Below are 17,004 nucleotides of genomic sequence, written 5' to 3'. Positions count from 1 at the left end.
AATAGGAAATAGATACAAATCTACAGAATCCTACAGTATATCCTAACCATTTAGCCATAAGTAAGACTCTTTGTGGTTATTACTTCTAGGCTTCTATTTCCACTAACATTTCCTTCCTTCACAACCAAGTAAAGTAGTTCGCGAACTAAATGCATTGAACCCTTGAACGAATCTTTCAATTAGAACAGAATGATAAGAACGGGTCTTACAAATGAACGGAACTTCTCGTAATTGTGACATTGACGATTTTTTCATTAATTCACATTTCTCTCTAAACAAATAACTTGAACAATTCCATATTCTTCAATAACCACGTTTCTACGTGTATGTAAATCGCTCAACACTGCCTCCCTAAAAGAAAAAAAGAAAAGAGAGAAGGGAAAAAAGAAGAAACTAAGGTTATTCAAAATTCGTACCTGGATATAACAAACCAGACAGAAGCGGGTGCTCTACTTGCTTTACAACTTCTGCCCCAGCTTTCTTAGCATCATGTTCTGTTATTACTGAAGATAATCTGTACATATCCAAAGTATATTCCCTGTGAACGAAGATTCAGAAAATTATAAGACCTATACATCTGCATACAAAAACATGGAACATAAAAATAAGAAAAAATGTACAATAAGAAACCTTCCATAAGAAAAATATATAATGTAGCTCAACTATCATCTTTGCACATTTTCTTATATAAAGTTTACTTGACACTTTGTAATACACCTGTGATTTGTAACGCGATACTAGAATCTGAAAAAGTAAAAGTAATTAAATGTACTGTCGTTTCAAAGAAGTTGAACATTTCTTTCATACCCACATGTGGTATATTTGACACAGAAGCTTGCAACAAAAGTAAAAATGAAACGAACATATATATGTATGTTTGCCAGTCCCACCTACAGGTAGTGTATAGGGTATCTGAAGAAGAGGAAATGTACATTTTGAACTACAACTAAGGTATACAGAGTTGGAAAAACACTGGCATGATTACAGAAATGTAATCGTAAGAAGAAAATATGACAGTGTTTCTGCTAAAGAAAAGAAGTAAAAAAGGCACTCTTCAATGAGTTACTATGGACAAAACTTTTAGTTTATATTTTAGTTATATGTATTCCTTTAAGTTTCTTACCGTATTTCTACTGTTGCCACATTACTTACAACGCTGCAAGAATAACAAATGCTACATATGACAACTCTGTACGTAATGTAAAACAAAATATTCTTATTTCTATTGTGTGTTTTCTATGAAAGAACACACTGAAATTCCTTTTATATAATAGTTGCAGAGAGAAAACCAACGAAAGATAAACAATTTATTAGTGAGAACTTTAACCAATTAAATTTCTCCTACTTTGATAACCAATTAAAAAGGCAAGAAAGATCTTGTAAAAATGAAATTAATATAAAACACTACTCAGTTGTCCATGAAGTGTTCTAGATCAATGTTCTGATGCATATAATTTCGATGATGTTTTCCTAAACTGGCACCTTCAACAAAGCAATAGAAAGGATGGTTTAAGAAATAAGTCTTACAGACGGTAAATTGTTTTTAGCTTGTTAATTTAAGGTCGTCAATGTGTATTCAATGAATTTCTAGTATTATTAATCCTTCTTGTCATATTCCTGTATTCAATTTTTATTACGGTTATCAGAACATGAATTGTCGTAGTTGACAAATGATTATTGTAAGCACCCAATATCGTAATAAAATTGTCTTCGTGTAGTTTTATTAGTTGTTGCTGAAGCTGTCAAATTTCTTCCGTCTGTATTGAGATCTGGATTCTTGGTTCGAATACAAAACAATGAAGAAACATTCCTTCCAATAAATGATATGCAAAACAATTCAGAAACATTCCTTCCAATAAGTGATAATGATTTATGTAAGAGTGTATGTTGTGCTTTTACTAAATAAATGTAGACTCACTATAAAACCCGTTCTAAGTACCAAAATAAAAATGTTGAGTAAAAAGCCCAGATTTTACTTCAGAACTGATGGCACATAGGCCCACGCGCATTCTTCTCGCGATTATTTGAACTACTTCCAGAGTGAATACTAGATAGCCCGATTTTAACTGAGCACACAGCCCACATTTCGACTTTAAACCGACCCTTTCCATTTTTGACACTCTGCACGGATTTCATTTTCAGTCTACAAATGTTTAAGATATACTTGAAATTGCAGGTTCCTCCATTGAATTTCTAACGTGTTCTTTAATTCATGTTTCATTCCAATGTAAGTCTATCGCACTTACATATTACCTCAATAGTCTCCTGATTGTCTTGATTTACAAAAAAAATTTCCGTACCGAATTAGTGATTTTCTACTATTAATCACAGGCTTAAAACTTGGCTTAAAAATATACTTTTGGAAAACTTGTTTTTAATCCGAGCAAAACGGAATCGAAATCCATTTGTTTTGTATTTGTATTTGTTCTTATTCTGCATTAATAGACTTGAAATTTCAAGTCTGCTTTCTTTAATGTAAGCACCATACCCATTTTCTAAGTGTAGTGAAATCAACTAATTGAAAATATAACTAATTCATTTTTTATTTTTCTTCTAAATTTACTAGCCAAAATGCTCCAATGAAGAAATTAATCCAAACACGTCGAATGTGCAGATATGTGAATATAAGAACTGTTAGATCTTAGTTTTAAGATTTCTTCATTTTCCAATTCAACAGTAAAGAACTAACGATCATGCCACTAGTAAAATGTGCCCTCGCTTGGATAAATTTTTAATTGCTTTTCTTGAGAATGCTGAATTTAATAGAACTATTTTCAAATGTATCTGTCCATGGAGTCATGAGGAAAATTTTTAAGAAGTTATATTCAAGTTGGGATAGTTATATTCTTTTATATTCCATATTTGAGATTACTTTTCTAGGAAATCCATGAACGCATATGCTTGAAAATAGTTCCATTGAATTCAGCGCCCTCCAAATTAGTATAAAAAGAGTAATTAGAAATTTATCCAAGCGTCGCACTTCATTCAACGAACCTTCTGATCCTGACGTAAATATTGCAGAATGGTATTACTCCCCTGTCATCGGATGATTGGCTATCGGCCAGCACTTCTTTCGAGGAGCAAGTGCTTGTACACTGTCTGTATTTTACATATTCCCCACACGCGGCCGTATTGTAAGCTGTGATTTGCGTAAGGTGGGTCAAATCCACTTTCTACGCATGCGTATTCTCTTTTATTACATTAATTCAATTTACTTCTTAGATGCAGTGTTGTTTCTGTTATTTAATTGTAATTAATTGCATTTCTGGTAATGAGCCTTATAAGCAACAAAAATATTGAAAAACAGCTTACTTGACAATGGGCTTTTTACTTCTGCCGCATGAATGTTCCAAGGCTCTTTAACCAATAAAATGAAACAATCACCACGTGTATTTGTTTGCATGAGGTACTGAACGTTCCTTGAATAAACTATAGTACCAGTATCGTTATTTTTTTTAATGGATATATTTTATTTTTATCGATGAAACTGTTATCATCAATCTGGTTCATATATCACGATCGCATCGTTCCACATACTGATAATATTCTACTCTTTACGTTTGTAGCATCTCAGATTCAAAATAGTTGATTATAGACCGCCTACAAACAAAATCAATTTTTTGTCGCGAAGGTCAAGGTATCAGAATATAACAATATTCAAGGGAAGAGTAGTGTGTCTCGTAGTGGTAATGGCAGGAGACCAGTTCTTTTTAATGATAGCAGCATTCTACTCCTTGACAGTCCACGAGTGGCCGCAAAAGCCCTTTGATAATTTTATTGCTGACAAGAAAAGTTAGTTAGTTTTAGTTTGTAACCCCACTATATGATTTTCGACAACAGGAGAGAGACTGTCCACTGCTAATCCTTCCCGCTGTTTAAAAATTGGGTTCTCAAAAATAAGAATTTAAGTTCACAATGCACGAGTATTTTTTCTTTCATTTAAATTTACCTTCCATAATATATCTACAATTTTCTGAACCATTATTTCTATTTGTAAGCGTTCTGATGAAGGTGACAGATTAGAGAGAAGTCACTAAAACTATAAACAACAATATAGTGTTTTAGAACATATGTCCTACGCGTACAATAAAATTATTAATACATGATGATCCACTGATCAGCTGTAAAAACTAACAGGGTGAGAGCGTTAAACTTGCGAAAAAAAAAAACTCGTTCCTCCTGTATCATTACCATTGATAAAATACACTAATTATAATTTAAGATATACAGAGGATCAACAATTGATGGAATGACAATGTGAAGTATCTCGAGAGAACTCACGAACATGATGTTCACTACACTCTCACATCGCCTGGAATTGAACCAGGGACCATAATATTCTAATCTACCGCGGTACAAATACTATATGTAGCATATTATTAAAAACTTGTCGGAGAAAATAATTAATACTTTATCAAATGTACTTAACAAGCAATACATGGAAAACTTAAAAATTTGGAACAAAAAAATGAGGGAAAATTTTCTTTTTTATAAAATTTTATCATCTACTTGTTCTAATTTTGTCTTCTCTCTTGATTGTTTTACATATACTTTTCCCTTGGTGTTCAGGGGAATCTCTTTCGAATTGTTACAGGGATTTTTTTTAACGTTTCAAAGGCTTATTCATTTTTAATCCATATTATCTAAATCTGTATTTAACTTTGATTTTGTGGATTAGGAAACATATTTCAGTACCTATTATTATTATTATTATTATTATTATTATTATTATTATTATTATTATTATTATTATTATTACAACTACTTGCGCAAACAATATGTGATGTCTGCAGTTTCAAATGTTGAGGTAATTCAGAGACAAGAAAACCATTATATTTGGTGTCTCTGTGTACTTCAAGAAACACAATATGAAACTCCAGTAACTGATACACAATGGATGCTGCAAATTACAGAATTTCTAGAAACATAGAAAAAGTGTACATCCATCGTGTTGCAATAATATAGCAGCAGAAATATCTGCCCAATAAATAAAAAACACTAATATCAACCTGTCAATGTGATGATCCTCTCCAAACGTTCAGAAGTCTTCGATTATACGCTTTTACATACATACCGTGAAAGCTGGTAGTCCGTTCCTCTGACAAACTTCAATTTTTCTAAAGGCACTCCAATAGATCTTAGCATAGCTTTAATTGCATTTTCGTAATACTGAACTCGAAGAGCTAACAGTTCCCATGGTGCTTTCATATTATCCAAGTAAGCATGGAGATCAGCAAACAAAATAGTAACCTGTTAAAAACGGAGTTAATATATTAAGAATGGTTACTTGGAGTGTCGCGAAATTTTAAAATTTAAAAATCATTAAGCACTTAGTAAGTAGTTAAAATAAATTTGGGACAGAATGTACCAGTCAACACCTCCAGCGGCAGCAACAATGTCAGTAGTACATAGTCACTTATAGGCTTACACTATTCTTTTATTATTAATAATAAAAAAATCAAAAAGGGTGTCGCGATGTCGTGAGCACTGAGTAAAGTGTATCGTCAGTCAAAGACTGTTAGGAGCTACTGCCTTAACTATAATGGGAAAGAATCGTAATTAAAGAATATATACGTTGCTGCACACAGTCCTCATTTGATTTTCGATTACAGCATTCTTTAATAATGTAGAAAGAAATTTGGAACGCAGGACAATATCCTGTGGAAACGCGTGGACGATTTGAACCAGAAAGGTGAATTGGATTGGACACATTTTAGGAAAAAAAAAAATCTTCTTCATAGCGCTATTAAGGGAAGACGAAAGGAAATCAAGGAGCAGAAAGGAAAAGAACGCAATTGATCGATGACTTGAAAAATAGAAGAAAGTATTGGGAGTTAAAAAAGGAAGCTGAAGATCGAAAAACGTGGAAGAAACATTCCCAGACTCGAACTTCATAGGAAAAGAATTATAAATACGAAAATTAGAATAAGTACAACAAAATGTTGCTAAATGGACAAGAAAGTTTTATTTTCGTTTTATTGATCTTATTTAATGCTTTTTTGACACGAAATTTGCCACACACACGTCTTTGCCGATTATACACATACTAACATTATAAGAAATATCGGGAGAATTCGTTATCAAATTATATTCCTACAACAACATATATATAGACATGCGACAATAATTTTCGACATGAGTGTACTTTGTAAAATACGTTCGGGTATTGGTAATGTTTGCCTCAAATACCATGCCCATATCCAGAATAGTAACGTAGGAAAAGTTTTCCCAATCATGTTTAAATGTATGTCCAAATATCGTATACAAATTGGGAAAAAATATGTAAAATATGTGTGACGTCATACCTTCTATTTTTTGGACACGCGCTTCGAAACAGTCACGTTTTAGCAATATCCTTCAAAGAATGGCTAGTATAAAAAAAATTAAAAAAGCTTTTAGTGAATCAAATATCTTCTAAATTCGATCAATACAATAAAATGAAGGGAGGGAGGGAGAAGGGAAATGTTGGCGGGGGAAGCCAAGTACATCATAAACTCTCACAAATATGTATTCTGCTTATAACATTTGACTGTCGTGGTAATAACGTCACAGTTCAAACAGTTGTTCAAAAAAGAAAGAAGAAAAAAAAAAGATTATAAACTTTCGTTCAAAAGGAAAAAAAAAAAAACAATATCGTAACAATGCGTTTAAGATTGCAATGTTTCGTCAAATATACAGAAGCTACAGTAACCATCACACGTAACTGTTTTATCCCGATGTCTACTGAAATGCTGTTAATACATATGCCAGCTAACGTTTCAGAGCTAAAGGGGGAGGGTAAAAATTGGGTTTTGTGAAGATAAGACAGGGTGGAAAAAAATCATGATTTTTTTTTAAATCATTTTTTTGATTGTTTCTATTTAACCTCCTCAGACCTGAAAACAAAGTTTGGTAGCTGGAGCTACCGTTGGCTATGAATTCTTTGGTCAACACTCATGCTAAGAAACCTCCCCAGGTCCGAATGGCATCTCACTTAGACGTCACTTACTTCTAGCAACCATCTAATAAACGTTAGTAATACTTTGTCTTTCAAAAGAAATTAACAAACACATCTATATGACAACTTACCTCGACTTAGAGAGCACGTTTTTGAAGCTGGTGTTCTGTCATCTATAAATATTTTGTTGAATTTTTCAAGTTGCCTACGATTCGTTCAAGGTTAGGTGATATGCCATTCAGACCTGGGGAGGTTTCTTAGCATCAGTGTTGACCAATGAATACATAGCCAACGGTAGCTGCAGCCACCAAAAGTCGCCTTCAGGTCTGAGGGGGTTAAACTTTGTTTGTTTATTTATTTAAATCACATCTTTCTCTTCGAATAACACAAGTTGCGAACAGAAGAAAAAACATAGGAATCAGTATTAAATGTTAATTATGTCATTTAAGTGAAAGTATTGGGATTTAATTTTGAATTAAATCCCAGTCGTTAACCTATTTAAATCCCAAACAATGTTTCTTAAGCATTAAGGAAAAAGTACAGCAATATTTATCAACATGGTACTTTTTTTTTTATTACAAAAGTTATTGATATTTGGCAGAGAAATATTTTTTAAAAACGGGCGGTCCAGAACTAGCTTGCGGTACAAATACATATAAAATACATAAATTTCGCTTTCGGAGAGAGGATCGGACTCCTCTAAATACGCCCCTATTATCTGGAAACAAACAGACGCTCACACACAAGAATTTTTGTCTTAGATGACGAATTCTGATTTCCCCGATTGAGCAATGGTTAAGTTCATCGCCTTGTATCAAAAGGGTTCCGAGTTCGAACCCCGGTGCGTAGTAAAATGGTTAGAAATTTGCATTAAACTATAGGTCCCTAGGCACTATAATTCAAACTTTATAGCGATGGGGGCACTAATAAGGTTCAAGGAGGGCTAAAACACCGTAACTTCATACACACATACACATCGTAACTTATGTAACTTTTTATGCAACTCAGGAGGGCGACACTTAAACGTAGGGAGCCGTCGCCCCCTTCCCCCTGAAATATGGCTGAATTCAACTATAATCCCTAGTCCCTACATTAAGATATCTTCACCCGATGGAAAGCACTGACAAAGACAAACCACCAAGCTTTATCTTAGACCACATTTCCATTTTACATGAATCTTGTAGCTATCATAAAAAAAGACCTTGGTACCCGATCTTTCTATCTACTGTTTAGATTTTACAACTTCTTGTAAACAAGGAAGGTATCACCACCCTTGCACCACCGCACTTTAGTGGACAAACAATTAACCTCCTCATTAAAAACGTGTATTTTGGCGCACTCCCCCTCCCTGTCCAGAAGAATCCGTTGTTTCGGAAGCGGCGAAACTGGTTTTTCCTTTATGTCAGCGGGAGGGCGATAGCAGGTAGCAAGCAAGACGTCCCAGAAAGTTGGACACTGTTCGACTCTTTGCAAGATGGAAAAAATGTTTTATGACCCTTACAACACTATGTGTACACGGTGAAATATGGTAGGGTTTCAGGATTTCTTTTTTTATGACAGCTATAAGATTAATTTAAAGTGGAAACGTGGTCTTACTCAGGGGCTTTGGGACAGTACATCAATCATAATTATGTCGAAACGAGAGAAAATTAATTCTTAAAGAACCTTAAAACTAACACAGCTGAACATAAAGAAAAGTGAGAACCAAGTTATGTAAAATGTGCAAAATTTTCAATTTTCAGGGAGGAGATCGGACCCCCCTAAAACGCTCATATCAGACACTGACAGACGAGCAGACAAAATAATTTAGTCTTAAATGTTGAATAGTGATTTCCCCGGTGCAATAATTAATGATTTACAAACCCTATGTTACGAAGAGAAGAAAACAGGATTGTCCCGTTAGCAGTTCAAAACTTAGAGACTTAAGTCAGTTAATATTTTAGAAGCCTAAAATATAAGTTGACCTAGATTTCAGTCCAGTATGACTCGACTGCTCTAAAATTTGCTACTTTATAGTTATACAATCTAGCTGTTATTTTCACTTCAAATTAATTTATTCCGAAATTTGATTTAAATCAATGATTTTTATTATAAAAATAAAGTTATTTAAATCTTGAATTAAATCGTGATTAAAATCAGACTGATTGAAATCAATCCACTCTGAGATAAGATGTATCCAAAAGATATTCCAAAACTTCCCTAAATTATTTCTACTATGTATGAGAGAATGGTATAGAACAACAACACATATCTTACATTAAAAAAACTTTTTGTTTGTTTGTTTGTTTTCCTATAACGAAGCTCCCAGCAAACAATATTTCATTCATATTCTTCCTTTTGAGATTCAAGAATGGATATTGGTACAGGTATCAGAATATTAACCGAGTTACAGCAAACATGGAGACAGAACAGGTATATTGGACATTAGTAACAGTTCTTTCGTGAATAATTTCACGTATTTTAAGACAAACGTAGTTCATAATGTATTCTTACAATAAATAATTATTGGGTAATTCACTTACCTCACATCCAGCCTTTAAAAAGTCCGCTATCTTTGACATAGGGACAAAATATGCAACATGAGGCTTCCCAGTCGTTGCAGTGCCCCAATATATCTTGACATCTCTCTGCTTCAGAACTTCATTTAGCTTATCTTCTCCTAATACTTCCTGTAAATTTCTTGTTATTAAAGCTTTCTTCTGTTCCCATGACATCACGGGACCATTAGCATCACCACTCATTTTTATCGACTGAAATATAAACAAAGGACAAGATGTCATCTCTACAATTTGTATTTTATGGCTTATTTTGTACTTTTTTTCTTTTAATGCAACAAATAAATTTATTTTCCACTTCTCATGATACCCGTAATAGAAAGCATGAAAACATACAATTCAAACCATGAGTTTTGTTCTATATTTTAAACCCATGTATGAATTTTAAGATGCAGTACTACAATTCATTTTTTTAAAAAATGTAAAAACTACTAAATGACGAAAAGCCATTATTGCTGTTATTACTACTACTCGAAGAAGGAAACAGGTTACAGACTATTTAGTCCAGGCTCACGCATGGCGAACAAAATTTGGATGGAGGATTTTTATTAAAAAAAAAAAAAAAAAAAAAAATCGACCGATGGGTGAATTGTAATCTCCGTATATTCGATTATACGTAAATATAGGGATCCAGTACTGCAAGAAAAACGAACTGTGGATGCCCATAGCTAGAAGTTTGGGTATCTCCTATCTAGAATGAGAACAGTAACATATTTTAGAAGGTAGTTAAGATTAAACAACTTGCAACTCCTTTTTTATTTTTATTTTTTTCCTGGAGAGCTCAAAGGTTGAACTGGAGTTGAAAATATGATTTTGAGTCTAGACTTGCTTTTGGCGTAGATTCGCAAAGGAAGAGAGGTTTCATGAATTCAGTTCTCGTAAGTTCAGTATGCTGATTGGGTAGATACACGATTTTAGAACTCTTCAGTTCCTAGCGATAAGATAAATATGAGAAAATCAATGTTCATTTTCTCATTTTCTTATAGTCGGCAACGATGAGATTGCTTCAAGAGCATAAACATGCCTGATTTAGTTCCTTCACTTTGTTATGTATTTGGTCTAGGAATTAATTCGTGCGGTTGGTACGCACACATTGAAGCTGTAGTACAAACACAAAATACATAAATACCTTAAGAAAAATATTGTCCATCGCTAGCCACCACTTTCGCCCATCTGTCAGGCAATGTACGGATTCCGTGGCGAAAGAAGTCCTCATCCTTGGAAGCGATCCAGTCAGAGACCCATGTTTCGATATCTTCTGAAGAAGTAAACCGCTGTCCAATCAAATCGTTGTTCATGCAATCGAACAAGTAGTAGTCCGAAGGAGCAACGTCTGGTGAATACGGCGGGTGGGGTAAAACTTCCCATCCGACATTTTCTAAATAGGTTTTGACCGGTTTTGCGACATGTGGGCGAGCGTTATCATGTTGAACAATAAGTTTATCATGTTTGTTCTCCCATTCTGGTCGTGTTCTGGCCAGAGCTTGCTTCAAACGCATTAATTGTCGTCGATAACGTTCTCCATTCATAGTTTCACCCGGTTGCAGCAGCTCATAGTACACCACACCTTTCATATCCCACCATATGCACAGCATAACCTTTGCACAGTGAATATCTCGTTTTGGTTGTGATGGACCTGGTTCACCTGGTTTCACCCAGGCCTTTTTTCGTTTAGGGTTCTCGTAATGGATCCACTTCTCATCACCCGTAATAATTCGATGCAGAAACCCCTTTCTGCTCTGTCGTTGAAGCAGCAATTCGCAAATGGTTTTTCGTCTTTCAACGTCTCTGTCTTTCAATTCATGTGGAACCCAATGTGACATCTTTTGAATCATTCCCATGACTTTCAAGCGTTTGGAGACTGTTGTTTGATCAACGCCTAATGCTGCTGCAAATTGTTCCTGTGTTTTGACACGAATCCTGCTCGAGCAATGCTGTCAATTCTTCGTCTTGAAATTTTTTTGGCTGTCCAGCTCGCTCTTGGTCTGCCAAGCCGAAATCACCACTTCTAAACCGTGCAAACCACTTCGGACACGTTCGCTCAGCTAGAGCATGGTCACCATACACTTCCACCAAAATACGATGACTTTCAGTCGCACTTTTCTGCATGTTAAAGTAATGCAGCAGGACACCCCGCAAAAACACTTTATCAGGCACAAATTGCGCCATGTTCACTTAACTACAAACTGGTGTTGTTGACGCTTTAATCCACTGCCCTATACTACGAACGATACGCGATGACAGGGGTTTGCAACACATGTGTGGATACACGGAACTGTGGGACGCTCCGTTCGTTGCGCCATCTCTTGTCCACCCGCACGAATTAATTCCTAGACCAAATACATTATCGGAAATGTTCAGTTTGGATGCAGAAATTGAAAAACTGTTTTGGATGCACTTTGAATCGGCGCTGTAAGTAGACACAAGCAAAAGATTTTACTCAATTTGGACATGGAAGAGGTTCAGCACGCTGTAACCCCCAGATAGATTTGTGAGGTTTTGACCTGTTTTCCTTGATAGCTCACGCAGCTTCGATGATCCTCTAGATGAGTTTCCCACGTGTGTCGGACTTCACTCAAGATACCAGAAAGGGCGAAAGAAATTTGGTCCATTGGACGTGCCCATAGATGTTCATTTTATATCCTCGCCCTTGCTCGCCCTCTTGTTGGGAATTTCTTCTTCCCCTCGCGTCATTGTGGGCGAGGAAATTTGAGGATGAGGATGCTCTCGAGAGTGCCATCCTCGCGAGGGTGAACATCTTTGGACGTGATAGCCACACCGACCTGGGAAATAAAAGTCCATCATGCATTGAGCTGAGTGAACCAGTGAATCGTCTAATACAAAGAATATCTAAATACAGATGACAAGGGACAAGTCCCCAGTTGCGGATAATGGGTATTCATTAAAATGTTTAAGGTTCCCATTTTTATCAGACGATGGACAATAACGATTTGACAAATGAGCACCTCCACCCTTAACAGAAATGCTTTATTGAAACTAACTTGATACATTAGCATGAGAACTGCCTTTTGCCAAAACACCAATCACTTTCTAGATAGTGACGCCGCATCAAATTTTCATTCACTTGCAGTTGCAAATCTGCTTTCTGTAAATCCTGAACACACATGTATCAACACATGACTGTTTTGAGTGTGATGTTTTGCGAAGCATTCTGAAGCATTGCTTAATAGACAAATTCATATCTAATGATTCGGAAGATGATCTAACACAAAACAGAGAAATAAGCAATCAGTTTAAGAATTATCACATTATTGCGAGCAGTGATATATTCAATATGAAAAAGCGGGAAGGTTATTACTCACAGCAAAAATTTGTAGCAGAATTTTCTTCTACATGCAACTGGTAGCGCTTTCGGAAGATGCTGCTTCCTTCATCAGCCTGTGGTAGACTTCAAAAAGGATAAAAAACATGAAAGATGGTTAAAAGGTTAGGTTATGTAAAAAAAAAAAAAAAAAAAATCTTCTGTCAAACATTAAAACTCACGGAAATGGAAACTCACTGACATTGTACACTACTGTTCACTGTTTTATGTTCTTGCTTTCCAAACGGTGAAAGTATGTAGTGAAAAGATTACCCCAAATAATATTTATTTCTCCTCTATCCAGGTTAAGTGAGGGCCTTTCTTTGTGAATATAATATGATTCTTTAATTTTTCATTCCGTTGCTGTTTTTGCTTTATCAATCAAACATGATTCCACGATATAATGGTTATAATCTCTAAGATGCGTTGCTAGACCGGATAACTGTTGCGAATTCCGAGATTTCGAGGTACGAACGTGCTCAATTATTCAAGTACAAATGTTCCTTTTTGTTTGTCCTATATACACTTTATCACACTGACATTTCACCCGATAGACCACTACTTTGTAAAGGGTCAGTAAAAAATGCTTTAAAATTGGTTATGTATTTATCTATAGAATTTGGAGGAACTTCTGAAATTTTGATGTGTCTTTGCAAAATCATCTTGATTTTTGCTGAAAAATGTGGAATCAAAGGGACACCAAAGCCATAACTGACAGATGGAACATCAAAATTTCAGAAGTTCCTCCAAAATCAATAGGTAAGTACACAACCAAATTTAAAGCATTTTTTACTGGCCCTTTATAAAGTAGTGGCATCTATCGGGTGAAATGCCAATGTGATAAAGAGTATATAGGACAAACAAAAAGGAACATTTGTACTAGAATAACTGAGCACGTTCGTACCTCGAAATCTCGGAATCCGCAAGTTATCCGGCCTAGCAACACATCTTAGAGATTATAACCATAATATTGTGGAATCATGTTTGATCGAAAAAGCAAAAACAGCAACGGAACGAAAAATTAAAGAATCATATTATATTCACAAAGAAAGGCCCTCACTTAACCTGGATAGAGGAGAAATAAATATTATTTGGGGTAATCTTTTCACTACATACTTTCACCGTTTGGAAAGCAAGAACATAAAACAGTGAACAGCAGTGTACAATGTCAGTGAGTTTTAATGTTTGACAGATTTTTTTTTTTTTTAAACATATTCTTAATCTTTTAACCATTTTTAACCATCCTTCACGTTTTTTTTAAGTCTACCACAGGCTCATGAAGGAAGCTGTATCTTTCGAAAGCGCTACCTATTGCATGTAGAAGAAAATTCTGCTACAAATTTTTGCTGTGAGTAATAGCCTTTCCGCTCTTTCTCAGTTTAAGAATTGTAGGAAAGACAAAAGTTTACATGCTCTTTAAAGGAAACTTAGAGAAATTTAACATTAAAAAATAATATCAAATAAAACCAATCTCAGAAGCTGAAGTAAGGGACATTATTAAAAAAATCTCAGAAAAGGCAAAGCGGCAGGTCCAAAAGAGATACAAGTTTAAGTAATATAGAAGCTGTAACACATATCATTTATTTTCATTAAAATGTACACCATTTACATAAATGAAAAGGAATTCCTAAAACACGCAATATATCAAACTTGATCATTCTAAAGAAAGAAAATTAAAAAGGCCCTACTAATCTAAAAAGATACAGACGAATGTCTACTATAAACTGCAGCAAATATATTTGAGAAATCTATTTTGCAAGAGACTAGATGGAATTAGGTAAAGACATGTGAAAAATTCAAGATCAATTTGTAAGAACGTGAAGTTTTAGTTTTATACCTGAAATCGGTGCTACTTTCTGCCCAAAATCGGAGTTATTTTCCACGATTTAATACAAGCAAATAGGGGTCATTTGCTTTATTTTGTAATAGGTGTGAAAAGCAAGTATATTGTAAACATTGAGAAAGTGATCTGTGAAAACTAATTAAAATAAAATATAATTTTTAAATTAAACGAATAGTTTTAAATTTTGACATCTTAAATTTAAAAGAATAAATTACATTTTTGGACTTATCATCTGAGAAAAAAAATGCCTCGATATCCTTCCTAAGCTTGGATTTATTTAATGTGTGATTTGAATACACATATCGACTAAAAACTACACTGTAGTGTTTCTTAACAATTTCGTCACTTCAAAAAACAATCAATTCACAATACACTTATCTAAAACGCAATTCATAGCATAGTGTTTCTTAACATTTTCTTCATTTGAAAAGAAATCAAATCACAATATACTTATTTAAAACGCAATTCATATCATTATCAACATACATTTTCACTTAATGGCGAATTTATAGTTTCTTTAATGTTTCTTATTTTTCAAAGGACAGAATTGTCAATATTTCCACATTTTTTTTCTTTAAGGTTTTGCCTCCTTACCGTAACTACGGAGTTGTATTCTGAAAAATATCTTTCAGAATCAACGTTGGAAGCTGGCAAAGATATTGCTTCAAGAGCACAGACAGCAAAACTTTTGTGTTCACTTTGCAGTACAAGGAAGGTTTCCTGGAGATTCATTTCTTTCCCGTTATCTATCGATCTTCTCATGCTATCTATCAAGGATAAATAGGCTTTAGCGAGCTCTGGAGGTGACAGTTTATCCAACCCGTTTACACGTTCAGTTGCTTTAAAATTTCAGGTGTCACACTATTTTCAAGAATACCCTGAGGGTTGAACACGGTGTAGCAACTGGAACAAGTCTTTAGAAGGGTCAGTTTCCATGAAATCTTCTAGTTTCTTCTGTAACGCCAGATACACTCGTGAACATTCTTGTAAGATTCTCTCTCATTGTGACAAATTCGACATTGCTGAAGTCGTTAAATTGGAGAAGATTCCATCTTTAACGGAGCGGAAGCCATATTTAAGGTTTTGAAGCTGACTGACCAGAAGGTGGGCAGTGGCGTACGTCGATCCTTCCAGAAATTCAATGGTCTGAACTAGATCCGAGGCAAGATCGTACACAAAATTTGCTGAAGTTTTCACAGCACTCACTTCTTTCGGTCTGTTTGGAAAGAAAATCCATTCCAGCATTTGAAATACATCCCATGTCCTCTCTTTGGAAGAATAACCCAGCATCTTCTATGTAAGTTGTTAAATAAAAAACAGCACAAAAGCATGAACTCCATCTTGTGTGGACAGGACTAGGAAATAACAAAGGAGCTTTTTCTTCATTCGGGTATTTCTCCTGGAGGAACTGAAAGTACAAATGCTTCCTTTTCCGTGTATTCAAAAATGCGGACTTTATTTTCATCACAACTTCATTTAGTTTGGCCATTTCTTTTCCCCACAGATTAGCAACTAAATTTAGTTTATGAGCCCAGCACTGTGACCCCACTGTGCGATAGATTCTATTTTAGTTCAAGGGCAATGCTCTTTTGCCATACATTTGATCCTCGGGGAGCAGTGGACCGAACAAAGCGTGGAATTTACCTCAGCGGCAAACTTTCACTAACCAACCGGTCTAAAAATAACAGGACTGATGGTCTTCTGTGAATCACATTTTGTTGCAATTTTTTATTTTATTAGTATTACCGACCAACATGATGATTTCGCGAATATATCGCTTTATGCATTGCATTTCGGTGTTATTTTGAAAAAAGAACCAAATTCGCGTTATTTCGCGATTTAAAAACACCAAAAACGGCCTTCTATCATCTATTTAGGTATATCTATATACTTTACTTTGCCTTTTTCAAGTTTTTGATGTTATCGTTAAAACGAAAACTTCACGTCCCTATCAATTTGGTTAAAGCAAGGGCAAGTCAATTGAAAGAGGCAGTGAATATTGCAATGAAACTAATTTTAGGAACATGTTGAAGTCATATTTCAGATATAATGTGTAGAAAAGATTAAGAAATATTAACTGTCCGGAAATATAATACTGTCTTCAAGAACTTTTAAGAAAGCAAGAGATTATTCACGGAAGAAGAATGTGTTAAATACGAGAGAATACCGAAGTGGTTTTTTTTTTTTTTTTTTCTTCCACAAAGGTCAGTTTGTGGCACTATCTTCTAATACTTGTTAATTGAATCCCTAGTTGAAATGCAAAAAGCAGAAAAGAACTCGAAAAGAAGAGAAGCAAAATTGAGAAATGTAAACAACTAGTATGCTGTAAATAATAGTATACTGTAAA

The 17,004-nt window shown here is 34.8% G+C and overlaps 1 protein-coding gene across 2 annotated transcripts in view; it reads right to left on the bottom strand.

The window, feature by feature from the left end:
- TyrRS (Tyrosyl-tRNA synthetase) overlaps window positions 1–17,004 on the bottom strand; it is a 70,211-nt gene that overhangs the window by 33,896 nt on the left and 19,311 nt on the right. For both annotated transcript variants that reach the window (XM_081759815.1, XM_081759816.1), the window contains 3 exons: window positions 9,460–9,687; window positions 5,075–5,250; window positions 417–538 (listed from right to left, as the gene is read on the bottom strand). In XM_081759815.1, coding sequence (XP_081615941.1) covers window positions 417–538; window positions 5,075–5,250; window positions 9,460–9,687 — 526 coding nt within the window. The remainder of the gene's footprint in view (window positions 1–416; window positions 539–5,074; window positions 5,251–9,459; window positions 9,688–17,004) is intronic.

The sequence above is a fragment of the Thermobia domestica genome, chromosome 5 (genome assembly GCF_964235325.1).
Source record: "Thermobia domestica chromosome 5, izTheDome1.hap1.1, whole genome shotgun sequence".
NCBI lineage: Eukaryota > Metazoa > Arthropoda > Insecta > Zygentoma > Lepismatidae > Thermobia > Thermobia domestica.
The sequence above is the reverse complement of the archived record's forward strand: the minus strand, read 5'-3'. Positions and strand labels throughout refer to the sequence as shown.